At 36.2% G+C, this 15,519-nt stretch overlaps 1 protein-coding gene across 1 annotated transcript in view; it reads left to right on the top strand.

Annotated features, from left to right (window-relative positions):
• The window catches only part of LAMA4 (laminin subunit alpha 4), a 102,003-nt gene that overhangs the window by 65,049 nt on the left and 21,435 nt on the right, over window positions 1-15,519 (top strand). Inside the window, exons 17-24 of the mRNA XM_083373630.1 lie at window positions 349-531; window positions 3,454-3,593; window positions 4,620-4,793; window positions 7,041-7,183; window positions 7,897-8,059; window positions 10,171-10,298; window positions 13,920-14,091; window positions 14,438-14,569. Of these exons, the coding sequence (XP_083229756.1) occupies window positions 349-531; window positions 3,454-3,593; window positions 4,620-4,793; window positions 7,041-7,183; window positions 7,897-8,059; window positions 10,171-10,298; window positions 13,920-14,091; window positions 14,438-14,569 (1,235 nt within the window). The remainder of the gene's footprint in view (window positions 1-348; window positions 532-3,453; window positions 3,594-4,619; window positions 4,794-7,040; window positions 7,184-7,896; window positions 8,060-10,170; window positions 10,299-13,919; window positions 14,092-14,437; window positions 14,570-15,519) is intronic.

Here is a 15,519-nt window from a genome sequence, read left to right as displayed (position 1 = left end):
TTCTTGATAATTACTATTAAAGTACTCACCTAGGATTAATAGCTATTTATTACATTTAAAGAACTAATTGAAAAAGTTCTACAAAGTATAGAATAAATAGATTTACCATCACTCGTGCCTGCTATATGCATCCAGTGACACATACTAATTCTTCCAAAAATCTATATTATGGTAAACCAGTTTCCTACAATTCATTGTAAATAAACTATTTACATATTTAGTACATTAGAAGTGCTTAGTGTTTACTTAGTGAAGAAAGGCACTAATGAATGCACTTGAATTGGAAGTCACCTGGTTTTATAAAAAAAATGATCATTATTTTCTCATCACAGAGCTTTTTGTTTACAGATCACACAAAGCAGCTTGAGCAGTTGCAAGCTATTGCTACTCAAGCTAAAGAAACAGCTGCAATCATAACCTCCACCACAGATCCAATGGCTGAGAATGTGACAAAATGGTCAAAAGATCTGCGCAACTTTAAACCTGAAAGAGCAGCTTATGAACGTGCCACAGTCACAACTAGGGATACAGGTACTGTGAAGGGAAATGTAATTGAAACATTTCTTGAAATGTACAGCATCTGCTTTCTGTTTCAAGGATACTGATTTTGGATTGCGTAAAATTGAATTGCAAGAATAGTTGTCAAAGAAAGAGAGGAACATGGTAATGTAGTTAGGGCAAATGTAGGTCTCATGTCAAACCATTCTCCCAATTCATCAGGAATTATTGTTCAAGGACTGTGGTCAGTAACAAGCTAGGGACTGTGATTAGCTTTGCTCAAGACCGCGCAGTATGGATGCTCTGGCTTGGCAGATCAGATTCAGCCTCTGAGTTAGGGGGTCCCAATCCTTATTATTATTGGAAATTCTGTTTTATATAAAGCACCAGAGAGCAAACAAAGAGTACAGTCACCATGTGCCTTACTGCTCAACTACATAACTGTAAAAGGAAAAAGGAAACTCTACTTAGAACAAAAAAAGCATATACCATAGATCCAAACTTGTAAATACTGCCATCTACTGGCTGAATACTACTGTAGTTGTTGCATAGAAATACATTCCAACAATGAATTCCAACAATTATAATAGTTTGAGCTGAGATCCCCTATGTTTTCCCCATACATAATAAAAATAAATATAACTCATCAGTCAGTCATTATCCCTCCTCCCTCTTTAACATTACAATAGTCCATTCAGACCCTTTTCAATCATCAAATCCATTAATCACCATTTCACTTTTTTCCATTTTCCTACAAAATATCCAAAAATGGTTTACAGTCCTTTATAAAAGTATTTAGTGTTTTATCTCTGACCTATCTTAGATTTCCTTAACTGCCTTGAATTTTACATTTTAAAAAAGAGACGGCATTTAATAAAACTTTGTTTCTTCAGTACTTTAAAATACCGTTGACTGAAGTTAATTTAATTTAGCTACTCCACAAGTAACTAACATTGGAAATTGTTCTGTAGACACCTAATTATACTGGGAAAAGTGATAACATTTGAACTGGATTTCTAAGATATAACATGGGTTGTGGTTAAAGTAGTTACTTTAGTACGTCTGTACATAAAGTAGAAAACTCATTTGTATGTATCTGTGCCAGCAGATTCCTCCATTGCTGAGGAATTAGTGTGTATGCATCCCTTAAACCAGGGCTTCCCTACAGGTGATTTGCATACCACCTGTGGTACTTTGCCATGTGGAAGGTGGTACAGGACTGCTAGCCAAGTGTAGCAGGGGAGGGGAATGAGCCTAAGTGAGCCAAGCCTGAGGGAGAGGCAGCTGCAACTTGGCAGCAGAAGTCCCATGAACTGGCAGGGCTCCAGCTGATTGGCTCCAGCTGATTGGCGCTTCCAGAAGCAGCTTGGAGCTGGAGGTGAACTGAAGAAAAAGCGGGGGAAGAGACGAGAGGCTATAGAACAGGGGTGTCAAACTGCCAGATGCATCATCTGGAAGCCACGCCCAGCCCATTGCCGGCAATGGCAAAATAGTCCCAATATGTCTCACGACGTCACGTGACATCGTGAGTTTGACATGTCTGCTATAGAAGAACGTGGTTTGGGTGGGGGAAGGGAAAAAAAGACAACAGGAAAGGTTTAATCCCTTTAAACAAATGTAATTAGTTTTACCCCCTTTAACTGAGTCTGTCTATGGCTTTTAGAAAGTTTTCTTTCAAGGTAATTTAATTTAGCTTAATTTAAAGCTAAAACGTTTTGCAATTGCTGGAGCCTTTCAGTCTAGATTGCAACATTGCAACATTGTGACACGTGACACTCCTGAGGCAGCTTAAAGAGGGGGAAAAGTGGAGTTTGTGTTTATTTTATTTTCTTGCTTTCAACTTGATTCCTGTATTTTTAAGGGTACAGGGAAGGGATGGGGGGGTGCATTCTTACTACACTGTTGAAGAGCTCAGAAGGGAGAGAGGAAGAAGGGCCAACCAGGTAGCTCAGGAGTCTACAAACTTAGCAACTTTAATACCTGTGGACTGCAACTCCCAGAATTCCTGAACCAGCCATGAAGGGCTGAAGAATTCTGGAAGCTGAAGTCCACAAGTCTTAAAAATGCCAAGTTTGAAGACTCCTGAGCTAGCTGGTAGTGGTGCATATTAATAAACAGGGATAAATTCATCATACGTTTGTCATTGCAAAGGGAAGGGGATTCAGCAAAGGAACAGCCACCGAAGAAATTAAAACTGGTACTTTTTTTCTTTTTTTCTACAGTTTGTAATGTTTTATTAGATTATAGAGTAAAATACAAAAAGAAAAAAGAAAATAGTAGGACACAGTGAGGAGGGAAAGGGGGGGAGTGAGGGGGAGAAGGAAAAGAGAACATACTTCCTCTGTTGCAGTAGAAGGAAGCATTAACATTGAACCTCAACTTTTTACTTTTCCATAATATTATAAACTAGCCATTTCTATAACAACAAATGAATCTAATCAGTAAAACCCAAAATCCCCCCCCCCTTTTTTTTTTAGTCATCCTGTTTTTGACACCTTGCTAAGCACTGGTGGTACTCAAATATTGTCTGTGAAAAGATTGAAAAGCCCTGCCTTAAAAAATCCAGTGGGTGGGCTATGCATGGTTGGTTAACTTCCAGGGAATTCAAGAGCTATTTCTCTTTCACTGGGGATCTTGACATTTAAAAAGGGATGTTCTTAAAGTAAACATTTAATAGGCTAGAATTGTGAATTATTTGAAAACAAAGGTTCCACGCACTATCACATGAACTTTTTCCCCCAATTTAATTGAACAATGCACTAACTCATATCTTTCTAAAAATGTACTATCATAAAAAATACAGAGATTGATCCACACTGATCTCCTTTGATGCAAGCCCTTGTCTTCTCTGTGTTGTTTGCTAATTAACAACTCTGTCATTGTTATTAATTATCATAATCTCTTAGCCTGTAATACCAAAACCAAGCAGCTGTCTTGTTTTGTTTTGAATAACAGTGAGGAGTCTCACAGAACTTGTCCCACAGCTTCTAGATAAGCTGCGTATAGTAGAAGAGAAAAGGGCTGCAAACAATGTGTCAGCCAGCATCCAGAGAGTCCGAGAACTCATTGCACAGACCAGGAGTGTGGCTAACAAGGTAAAGATGCTGCAAGAGAAACTGGGATGACTGGAACCAGCAAGAGGGGAAACAAGGAGCCTGGAAGCAGACAAGACAAGTGCCACCAGCTGCTCAGCAAGAGAAATGGGCTGCAAGCAGTCCATTACATGAGAAGGGAGTGAGAAAGAAATGGAGGGCTTAAACCTTGGGATTTGCAGATTGTGAAGTTGACCTCCTTAATTAGTAATGCTGCTGTTATAGAATTATGTGTAGTCAAGCCAAGCCCTTGAGTTTCCATAGAGATGTTTCCAACATAGCTAGAGTTCCTAGAGAGAGATTTATTGCAGTGTGGCCCTTCTGAAAACTGAGTCAGAGACTTTGATACAGTGCTTATAGCAAGGAGCCTAATGCCTTCTCTGAATCTCTCTTAGTTTCAGCTTTGATGTTAAATCATATATTGCCAATGGGCATTAGAGCAAAAGGTTAACTATGAAGTTACTATTCTAGTCTAAGTGGTAGAATAGTTGATATACTGCTGTTAAAGAAGTCCTGAAGCCCAACACAAATAATGTACAAATCAACCTTTCATATTTGACAATTCTTTTAAAAGATCATTTTAAATCTGCACATGGAAAATTATCATAGTTTACTTTAGTATTTAAGGATATAAATATCCCATATGAGGTTCCAGACAATCACAAGAGGATTCTGCTTGCTATAAATATAAATGAATACCAGTAAATAAATGGATATTTTATTCATGAAAGTAGTCTCAGTTTCATTAACATTTTTCACTAATGAATCTGAGTTCTCGATATGTATACAAAACAAGGTATTATTTTATCCACAGGACAATTGTATCAATAGAATACTATCCTGGGCAACTCTGAATCTAACTCATTGAATGTATGTTATATTTTAACACAACTCATAATTTATTAATCTTTACAAATAATGTTAACATTCCACCAATTAAATAGCTCATTAAAATAAAAGTATCATTTCTTCCCAAAGGATGTCTTCCAAGATACATCTAACCTTTCACTTACATATTTCAACTTACAGGTTCAGGTCTCAATGACATTTGAAGGTCTCTCAGCAGTGGAAGTCAATCCTCAAATGAATGTAGAAGACTTAAAGGCTTTCACATCTTTAACTTTGTACATGAAGTTTTCTGAAGAAAATCCACATAGAAAAAAGCCTCAAGATCAGTTTGTTCTTTATTTAGGAAGCAAAAATGTATGTTAACCTGCTAGATGTATGGTGATTTCACATATATTACACTGGGGCTTTTTTATTATTATTAAAATGAAAAAAAAAGGTGCCACTGAGTCAGACCCAGTCCCTCAGAATTTTATTGAAAAATTTCCACTGGGCTGTTCCCAACAATAATCTGTGGCTTTTTAATCCTGTCCAGCCACTTTATCTGTTCTCATCTATTTCTTCTACTTCCCTCAGTCTTGCCAAACATTCTATATACTCGTAGGTAGGTCAGTCCATGGATAAGCCAACCCTTGAATTTTTAACAAATTGCCAAAAACAATATACCATCCATAGGTAAGCTGACCCTGAAAAGTTTCCTTTGTTTTAATTTCCACAATTGCCTTGTCTGTGGGTAATTTGGTTAAAATATTTGATGCTTGGCTTATCTGCAGATGGGTTTATGTATGCTTGCATATAAACCCATCCCACAGATAAGCCAAACCCAACTTTTCACATGTATTTTGGGACCTAAAAGTTTTGGCTTATCCACAAGTTTATATGGTAGTCATTTTTTAGTCTACCACTTGCTTACATCTAAGGACCAAAATATGCTAGTCACTGCTTGCTCATCATCTCAAGGATCAATCTATATTAGTAGGTCTCTTTGGTTAAGTAGCCTCCAGTTCCATAATCAAAAGATACCAGTTCATATATTAACTTTGGGGGGGACCCCACTCTTTCATCTTTGTTTTTATAGAAATATCTTTACCCTTTATGGTTTCATTTGTCATTATCTTCCTCTCTAAAATAAATATCTTTATTCTCCAGCATTATGACCATCTTCATATATTTTTCCAGTTGCATTCATAGGTGCCATGTCAAATTTTAAAAAAGGCAGTTCTGACATCTGAGCTTGGTTGTTTTCCTGAAGACATTTCATTATCAGAGCAGATAACATCTTCAATACTAGAAGGAGTGGGGTTTGCACTCTGTTTATACACAGTAACTTTCCCTATCAGTATTGGTGGATGTGTGGTTTTCTCCTTGATTAGAATATTGTTTAATTGGTGTTTTTTATTTTTTTATTTTATTTTAATTCCATTTATATCCCGCCCTTCTCCGAAGACTCAGGGCGGCTTACAAGCTTAGCAGTAGCCTTCATTCTATGTATATGCCTGCTTATTAGGGCTTTCACGCACACCCCAAGCGGCATTATTACAAAGTCAGCTTAATTGCCCCCAACAATCTGGGTCCTCATTTTACCTACCTCGGAAGGATGGAAGGCTGAGTCAACCTTGAGCCTGGTGGGATGTGAACCTGCACTAATTGCAGGCAGCTGGTGTTACTTAAGGAGGCATTAGCCCACTGCTCCACCAAGGCTTTTGTTAATTCTTGTTTTGTCTGGATGTTCATTTTTTCTCCCTTTTTAGCTTTTTTATTGTCTCTTTTCGATGCTGTATAAATGTGGTGTATGTGTGAGTAACACTAGGAGCATCGGCCAGAGAAACAATTGAGCAGTAAAGCATTACTTTATCAAGGAACTATCAATCCAAATAAAAAAAAATCAAACAGTAATCAACAGCCTAATCAAGGAGCTATCAAGAAGAAAACCATACCCCCACCAACACTAACAGAGCAAGCTCTGACAGATCAAACCTTACTCTTTCTAGCAGTGAAGAGGTTATCTAATGAAATGTCTGCAGAAAATAAAACCAAACTCAAAGAGCACCAAGGACTCCACTTTGAAGCCTTAGAATCCATGAGTTTCAGAACACTATTTATGTGATCCTCTCAGGTAACCTTTAATAACAACTCTTGGAAATGTATGAAAATGGAAGTAGAAACTCTCAGGTAGACTTTAATATAGATTAGAAGTGAAAGAAAAAAACATATTTTCTACAAAATCATAGGGAAAAATCTTGGGTCCATCTTTTTATCCCTTTCCTGCCCATTTTGGCCCTTTACCCCAAATGAAAAAATAAGTGCAGTGCCTGGCTGCTAAAAGCTGGCTTTTACAAAAAAATCTCTCTGACACTGAGATATGTAACTTGATTAGATCAATATATTTTTGTCAAGGCTTTTCTGAGTTCAGCTTCTCTTTCTCTCCACTAGATCATACTTTTCAAGGTGCTATGTTAACCATTTCTCAGAAAGATTACAAATCTGCAAACCAGGGTGGTCCTTGTATTCCCTAAGTTTTCCAATGCGAGGCAGAACTATGCTAATTTGCTTTTTATTTCTCTTGTAACTTTCACAACTATGTTTTGTTCATTCTTTCTCTAGACAAAAAATTATGTGGGTCTTGCAATTAAGAATAGGAACCTGGTCTACGTTTATAATTTGGGTGCTGGTGATGTGAATATACCTCTAGATTCCAAGCCAATCAGCTCTTGGCCTGCACATTTCAATCTGGTTAAAATAGAGAGGTAATGTGATTACATCTGTTACTTTTATTATGTATAGATCACAGGTGTCAAACTTGATTGTGTCATATGATGTATTGTGATGTATCTCGATGGGTTTTGCCTTTGTGGAGCCAGGGTGGGCATGGCCTGCATGTGACACATCCAGCCCGCAGGCTGCCAATTTGACACCCCTGCCTTAGATGATTAGGTTAGAAAAACTCAGGACAATGTAGACACTAGTAGTAGACACAATGTAGATTACTAGTAGTGTTAATTGTACTTATTAGCAACCCGGCAAAATAGCTATCTTTACTTATTGTAATTAGTATTTGCTGCTGAATTATCATTGCTGCTTAATTATCCTTGTTGATTGCTTAAACAAAAGAAAGGAAAAAATATTTTTCTTTAAAACCCCTACCATTTTTAAATGATCACTATATATGCTAAAAAGTTCTAAAAGGAAGATTATACAAATCCATGATAGATAAATAAAATCAGCAATGGAAGCATTCTTCCATTATTCTCCATCAAGGTATTCCAGACCGTATCCTAAATAATCTTTCTATCAAAACCATAGAAAGAATTCATCTCTGAGGATACTAATAATGTCAGGCAAAGTTTCATGGAAAAGAAATTATTCTCCATTGCTGACTGTCTCCTGAAAAACATAGATGCAGAAATTGATAATCATTCAATCAAGCAATTCCATTTTTGACTCTACTGTTCTTCAATAGGATTGGCAAGCACGGCAAAGTGTTTTTGACAATCCCTAGCCTTACCAGCACAGCTGAGGAAAAGTTTATCAATAAAGGAGAGGCTCCAGGTGATGCTTCTTTATTGAATCTGGATGCTAAAAATACTGTTTTCTATGTGGGAGGAGTGCCTCCAGATTTTAAGGTAAGAACAAGAATGGCTCTGCACATTGTCTCTGGGAATACTCAGTCTTTTTCAAGGTTGAATTAAAGATGAAACCTACATCATGAAACCTCTTGCAAAAAATGAGGCAGCTTTAAAAGACAAATATTTGATGCTACTATTTCCCAATGGATGGCATGACAAGGCAGTTTAGAACTGATTTCAGTTTAGCAACAGATTTGTGTAACCCCTTTACATGTTTTTTACTGAGATAAAGGAGAGTCTTATTGCATTCATGCCATATGCTAACAATCTGGACAAAATCTTTTTTTTATTGAAAAGTTTTATAAAAATTACAACCCACCCTAGACCCCCCCCTTCCCCCCCTTCCCAGAGCTGATTACAGGGCTACAGATATATAATAATCATAATCTAACTAACATTAACCAACTATATAAATAACCAAATACATAATACGCTTTAATTCCCTATAACATAAATACAAGCAAACTAAAAATATCCAAATTATTAAACAATACTAATACTAAATATAATAATAACAATCTAAAATTTACTCATAAGTTAAATGGAACTTTTTAGTCCCATATTTATTCTGGATATAATCTATCCATCTTCTCCAAACCGAAATGTACCTTTCTTGTGAATGATCCTTCAAATAAGCAGAAATCTTAGCCATTTCTGCTAAGTTTGACTCTTTAAGCGTCCATTCTTCTATGGAAGGCAAGCAATCCTTCTTCCAATATTGCCCTACCAATAACCTTGCAGCTGTTATCAAATTCAACATTAAATTAATTTCTTTAGTATCACAATCTGTAATAACACCCAATAAAAATAACTGTGGAGTGAACTTTATCTTTCTCTTAAAAATTGTTTGAATGTTCCACCAAATTTTAATCCAAAAATCTTTTATATTTCTACAAGTCCACCATATATGAAAATAATCTGGACAAAATCTTCTGTTGTACATGATAGCAGCATATACTGAAAGTGAAAGGAAAAAGCAAGTGTCTAGCTTTAATTCACTGTGCAAGTGGCTTACTACAGGCAATCCTTGATCTATAATCATTTATTTAGTGATCATTCAAAGTTATAACAGCACTGGAAAAGTGACTTAAAAATGGTCCTCACACTTAAAACCATCGTAGCATCCCCATGGTCATGTAATCAAAATTCAGGCACTTGGCAACCAGCGTATATTTACAATAGTTGCCGTGTCCCAGTGTCATCTGATTGCCATTTGTGACCTTCCCAATCAGCTTCCATCAAGCAAAGTCAATGAGGGAAGCCAAATTCGCTTAATGACTGCATGATTTGCTTCACAACTGCAGTGATTTTACTTTAAAATTGGGCATAACCATTTTGCTTAGCAATGGAAATTCTGGTCCCAACTGTAGTCATAAATCAAGGACTACCTGTAATCCCCAGCATTGAAGCCAGAGTGGTGATTAAGATTTTAGCTTTGGACCAAACATAGACCTCACTGGATGAAAGGGGGTAATCTTTGTCTTTCAATCTCATCACATTTTGTCATAAGTAAAAACTAGTAAAATCCCCCATTTATTCTGCTTTGAATGTGATCAGGAAAGGTGGGATATAATACTAATATTTATAATATAATAATATTTTCCAGTTCTAGAGTGTAAGGTAATTGTTCAAGGTTGATAAGAGCCCAGTGGATTCCAGAAGAAAAACTTCAACTTGGTGCATTGCAAAATGCTCAGGGATGTAAGAAGGGGGATAAAAATGATTATATGTGTGTGTGTGGTGTGTGTGTGTGTATATATGTATATGTGTTTGTGTGTGTGTATGTGTGTGTGTCTGTGCGTGTCTGTGTCTGTATGTGTCTCTCTGTGTATATGTTAGTTATATACTGCAGGTACACACAAAATGTGTGTATGTGTGTCAGACAGAGTTGAGAGAGCACTAAATCAGTGTTGCAAGTAATGAGGAAATGATTAGTAACTGATAGCAAGAAACATAGGCATTATCAGTTTAGTCTAGATATGAATGGAGTTTAAATAATTGAACAGGCAGAAGAAGAAATTGCAAAATATGCTTTTGACCACTAAAATAAAGAATAAGCCTTTGAAGCTTATGAGATTGATCTGAACTGTGTGTTTTTCTTTTTAAAGCTCCCTCCAAGCTTGGACTTGCCTGGCTTTATTGGCTGCCTGGAGCTTGCTACACTGAATAATGATGTCATTAGTCTGTATAATTTCAAAAACATATATAACATTACCAAATCAGTACCTTGTATCAGGTAAGGTGAACTTGATCTGTCTTGGGTAATCATTTCCAAAAGCAAGATATACCAAATGGTCAGACAGGTCCAAAGCATTTTGTGATTTTGGAGTCCCCAAAGTACCTACCATTTTTAAATGATCACTATATATGCTAAAAAGTTCTAAAAGGAAAATTATACAAATCCATGATAGATAAATAAAATCAGCAATGGAAGCATTCTTCCATTATTCTCCATCAAGGTATTCCAGACCGTATCCTAAATAATCTTTCTATCAAAACCATAGAAAGAATTCATCTCTGAGGATACTAATAATGTCAGGCAAAGTTTCATGGAAAAGAAATTTCGTTTCAAAAGAAAAGAAATGATGTCATTAGTCTGTATAATTTCAAAAACATATATAACATTACCAAATCAGTACCTTGTATCAGGTAAGGTGAACTTGATCTGTCTTGGGTAATCATTTCCAAAAGCAAGATTTACCAAATGGTCAGACAGGTCCAAAGCATTTTGTGATTTTGGAGTCCCCAAAGTACCTGGACACAAGAGGTTATACTGATAATCCATGTTTTTGAACTTGGCAGCTAGGTTCAGCTAGGTGGTAATGCATCCAAAACACTGGCTGATCTCAACCATACAATCAAAAGCCATTTCCCTATCACAATTAACAAATATTAATTCAACAAAAGGTAGATGTCTGCACCAACAAATTAAAACTAATACATGCCCTGTTTTGGTGGGCAGGGCTGTACAATGTTTAATTCTTAACCAATAACTTCAAATGTTTCAGATGTAAATATGTAAAATAAGGTGAAAAGAAAGTGAGAAGCTGCACAGGTGCATAAAGAAGTATACGTGTGTGAGACCCATTGCACATTGGTCTGATTGGTTGCCACTTTCCTCAAGATATTCTGATTGGCTTATATCCTACCTGGGCTCACATAACTCCTGACCAATAAATTTAGACTTTTATGGGAATGGGATCATTCTTTGCACTATAAAAAAAAATCCAAGGAGCAGAAAATAAGTTAATGTTTGCTTTTTTACTGGTGGACTTTGAGTTTTATTGCTTTTGTTTGGCTGCTGGTTTTTGAAAACTTTGTTTTCCTCCTGGGCTAGGTTTATTAGCTTTATTTATATTTTTGAGGTTGCAATCATATATGTTTTCCTAACTGTGAAAAATATTGAAAGGAGCATTATACTGAGGAGATTTTAGAAAAGAGCATTACATATGATTGAAAGCAAGAACCAAATGACTAAAAATAAATGTATTCATAGTTGCATGTGTATGTGTACATAATACATACATATTTTTTATTTATTTTATTTTATTTTAATCCCATTTATATCCCGCCCTTCTCTGAAGACTCAGGGCGGCTTGCAATTTAAAGCACAAATCAATGTGCTTAGCAATAGCCTTCATTCTATGTATATGCCTGCTTATTAGGGCTTTCGGGGGGGCCCAAGCGGCATTATTACAAAGTCAGCTTAATTGCCCCCAACAATCTGGGTCCTCATTTTACCTACCTCAGAAGGATGGAAGGCTGAGTCAACCTTGAACCTGGCGGAACTCGAACCTGCGCTAATTGCAGGCAGCTGGTGTTACTTAAGGAGGCATTAGCCCACTGCTCCACCAAGGCTCCATACATGGAACTTTTAATCGAGAAGATAAAAACTAACACAGACTGATAAAAAAAAGTAGGAGGGGAGAAAAAGAAAGAAATCAAAGAAAAAGCAAATAGTGCAAGAAAAGAAAAAAAGTTTAAGGAAAATGGGGGGAAAATAAAAAAGATGTAAAGAAGGGGCTTCTGATATTCTTCACAGCAGTTATACAAATATATTGTAACCTCTCTCTCTCTCTCTCTCTAAAGTTATATCATATTACTCTTCTCTCTATAACTACCATATCAAATCATCAAACCCATAAATCACAAGTTCATTTTTTTCACTTTTTCACAAAAAGTCCAGATGAGGGTTGAAAGGGCTTTTATGTTATTTATTCTGTTTTTGTAAGCATGCATACAAATATTGGTATGTACTTAATAACACATTTGTTGTTTTTTAACATGGAGTTTAAAAATATCTGTTTTGGCATAGGTTAAGTCTCTGCCATGCTTAATGAACCTGTTTTGCTTTTAAATCTCCCCTCTCTCTTTCCCCAATCACATGTAATAATTCTGGTAATTACCCTCTATCAGGAACAAATCTTAAACATTTACATCTTTATAAATAAAAATATCAATAACTATTTTGTTGGTGTAAAACTGCTGTTTCTATAACAATCTGTGGAGATCTTTGGATGGTTATTAAAAAATACTTTCTGATCCTTTTTTTCTAAGATAAAATGTTACTGATTTATTTATATCCTGCCTTTATTATTTTTTATAAAAACTCAGGGTGACTAACATATATAGTACTCCTATCAGTAAGGCATACAAATGTTTTGTTTTTTTAAAAAAAAACTACATAGTTATATTGATTTTCAAATATTTGAAGAACTGTACTTAACTGGTTGAACAAATGTATTTTCCTTTAACTCCTGAGTGTAGTATTCAAAGCAGCAACTTCAAATTATTAGCATTTGAATTCCATATGAAGGAAGACCTTTCTGAAAATATAAGGTGCTGGACAATAGAAGTTGTAAACATAACAAAGGTTGATGGTTTATATACAGTTGATAGCCATTTAACAGAAATTATGAAATAATGGATTTCTTGAGCAAATGGTCATTTGGACTAGATCAGGGGTAGGCAACTTTGGCTCTTTTATGGCTCAGGAATTCTGGGAGTTGAAGTCCACGAGTCATAAAAGAGCCAAGGTTGCCTACCCCTGGACTAGATCATCATTTTTGCCTTTCCCAACATTATAATTCTTTGCTTCTAGGAATTGTGAATGTTATTAAAATTGGAAAATGCTGTGACTCTATAAAATAATCACAGGGGCAGATTACCATGCATCTGTATTTCTTGCTTAATCATATAAACAGATGGCATTGAAAGGCACCATTCTTATCCAACTTCTACCACTTGGTGTGGTGATTTAATTCCCTTTCAATTCAGCATGTTTGAGGCCATGATCTACCAAAAATTATGTTAACCTTTTTTAGGCATTTCCAAAATGCCTAAAATGATCAAAATTGAGCAAAATGATCGAAAATTGAAAAAAGTGATCCCAAGGTGAAAATCAAAATGGCGCACCCTTTCCATTTTATCATACCAAAAGGAGTAAATAGTTTATGGCATGACCTCGGGCTATTCAACTCTGCCCTCCAACAGGAAGGGCAGTTTGTCATCTGGGTCATTTGTCTCAGGCTTTCTAACAACAGAGCTGATCTTGCTCTTCCAGTAAACACTTCAGAGTGTATCTTCTAAATCAGGGGTAGGCAATCTTGGCTCGTTTATGACTCATGGACTTCAACTCCCAGAATTCCTGAGCCAGCATGAGTCATCAAAGAGCCAAGGTTGCCTACCCCTGTTCTAAAACATACAAACAATGAATGCCAGACTAGATAAATGCCATTCAGGCCAAATTATTTCAGTTTGGTCCATCAAGTCTGGTTTTTATGTGAGGTCTCCAGAGTGGAAGATGTAATCCAGTTTCCTAATTTTTCTTTATGTCTTTTTTTATTCTTCATGTTAGAGATAAACTGGCCTTTACCCAGAGTCGAGTTGTAAACTATTTCTTTGATGGTTCTGGTTATGCTTTGGCAAAGAATATTGAGAGCAGAGGAAAGTTTGGCCTTGTGACTCGTTTTGATATAGAAGTCCGAACACCAAGTGATAATGGTCTTCTCCTTCTGATGGTTAATGGAGTAAGTAAAAAAGGGAAAAGAAAGAACACATTTTATGAGTTCTTATGTTGTTGATTTATATCTGCTCAGATATAGTAAGAAGTAAATTATTTAAATTCTGTTTCTGACGAAGATCCAATTGATTATTTGAAGTTATTTGGATATACTGCTTTAGATTATTGCTTGTATTTGAATTTTGCTGGTTGATTGCAAATTGCTTCAAGGACTATTGTAATGGGAAGCAGTATGATAATTAATTATCCTTCATAGATTTACCTACTGAGGAAGAGTATGAAATAGAATATACATTTTTAACGCCTAAAAAAGTCCAATCTCTTCTGAAAAATCTAATTTTGTGGTTATGCAGAGTATGTTTTTCAGCCTGGAGATGCAAAATGGATACCTGTATCTGCAGTATGATTTTGGTTTCAGTAATGGCCCTGTGATTCTAGAAGATTCTATGAAGAAGGCTCTGATTAATGATGCAAAGTTCCATGAGGTGAATTACCTAATTATTTACATTTCTGTCTAGCTTGTCCAGCCACTACAAAACATGCAGATTCCCAAATAATGAATTTAAATGCCTGTTAAGGGCAGCAGGCATGTAGAAGGTGAACCTCAGGATACACCATCAATGTTAGCTTGAAGGGTTAATATGTATAATTTTCCCAGTGCAAAAGAAGACAACAAATACTTGTCCATAAAAGAACACTTGATTAAAGGTTCTAAAAAGGGCTTTTTCCCCTTTTCAATTCACAAGGAATAACTACCAATAGTATTTGAACTATTGCCCCAGTCCCACCCCCAACTTTGACATGTCTGCTGCCTTGCATGTTGGGAGGAAGAAGCCTGTGGTTTAAGCACTAAAGTGTGTTATTTTATTTATATCCCATCTTTATTATTTTTACAAATATATTTTACATATATGCACACGCACAGAAACCCATACTTTGATTGCTATGAATTGCAGCAGACAGATCTTCTAATGTAAATGGCTTCAATCTTTTTTTCTTCTTCTGTTGAATCGAACCTGACTCTCACTGTCTCACTTTTCTTGGAAAGATTTTCAGAAATGGTTTGCCATTGCCCCTTCCCTAGGAGGGAGGGAGGGAAGGAGAGTGTGTGTGTGTGTGTGTGTGTGTGTGTGAGACTAGAGAGAGAGAGAGAGATTGTAGTTCTGACCTTGAGAAAGAGGTGAAACAGATAAAATAATTCATCTCTGAGAAAATAGAAATACTAAGAAGGTTTTGGACAGCCTTTCAAGATTCTGTTATTATATTTTATAAGAATAAAATAACATTCCTGGAATCCTCTACTTCTTGACCTGACCTACTCTCAACAGCTGACAGTAATGGAGCTTTTAAGACTGTCTTTGTTGTTCCTTCCCATTGTTTCAGTGTTATGAATTGACCTGGACCTACCTGCAAAACACATACGAAATTTCCCCTC

This window comes from Vipera ursinii (assembly GCF_947247035.1).
Source record: "Vipera ursinii genome assembly, chromosome: 1".
NCBI lineage: Eukaryota > Metazoa > Chordata > Lepidosauria > Squamata > Viperidae > Vipera > Vipera ursinii.
Note: the sequence above shows the minus strand (reverse complement) of the source record. Positions and strands in the feature narration are given on the sequence as shown.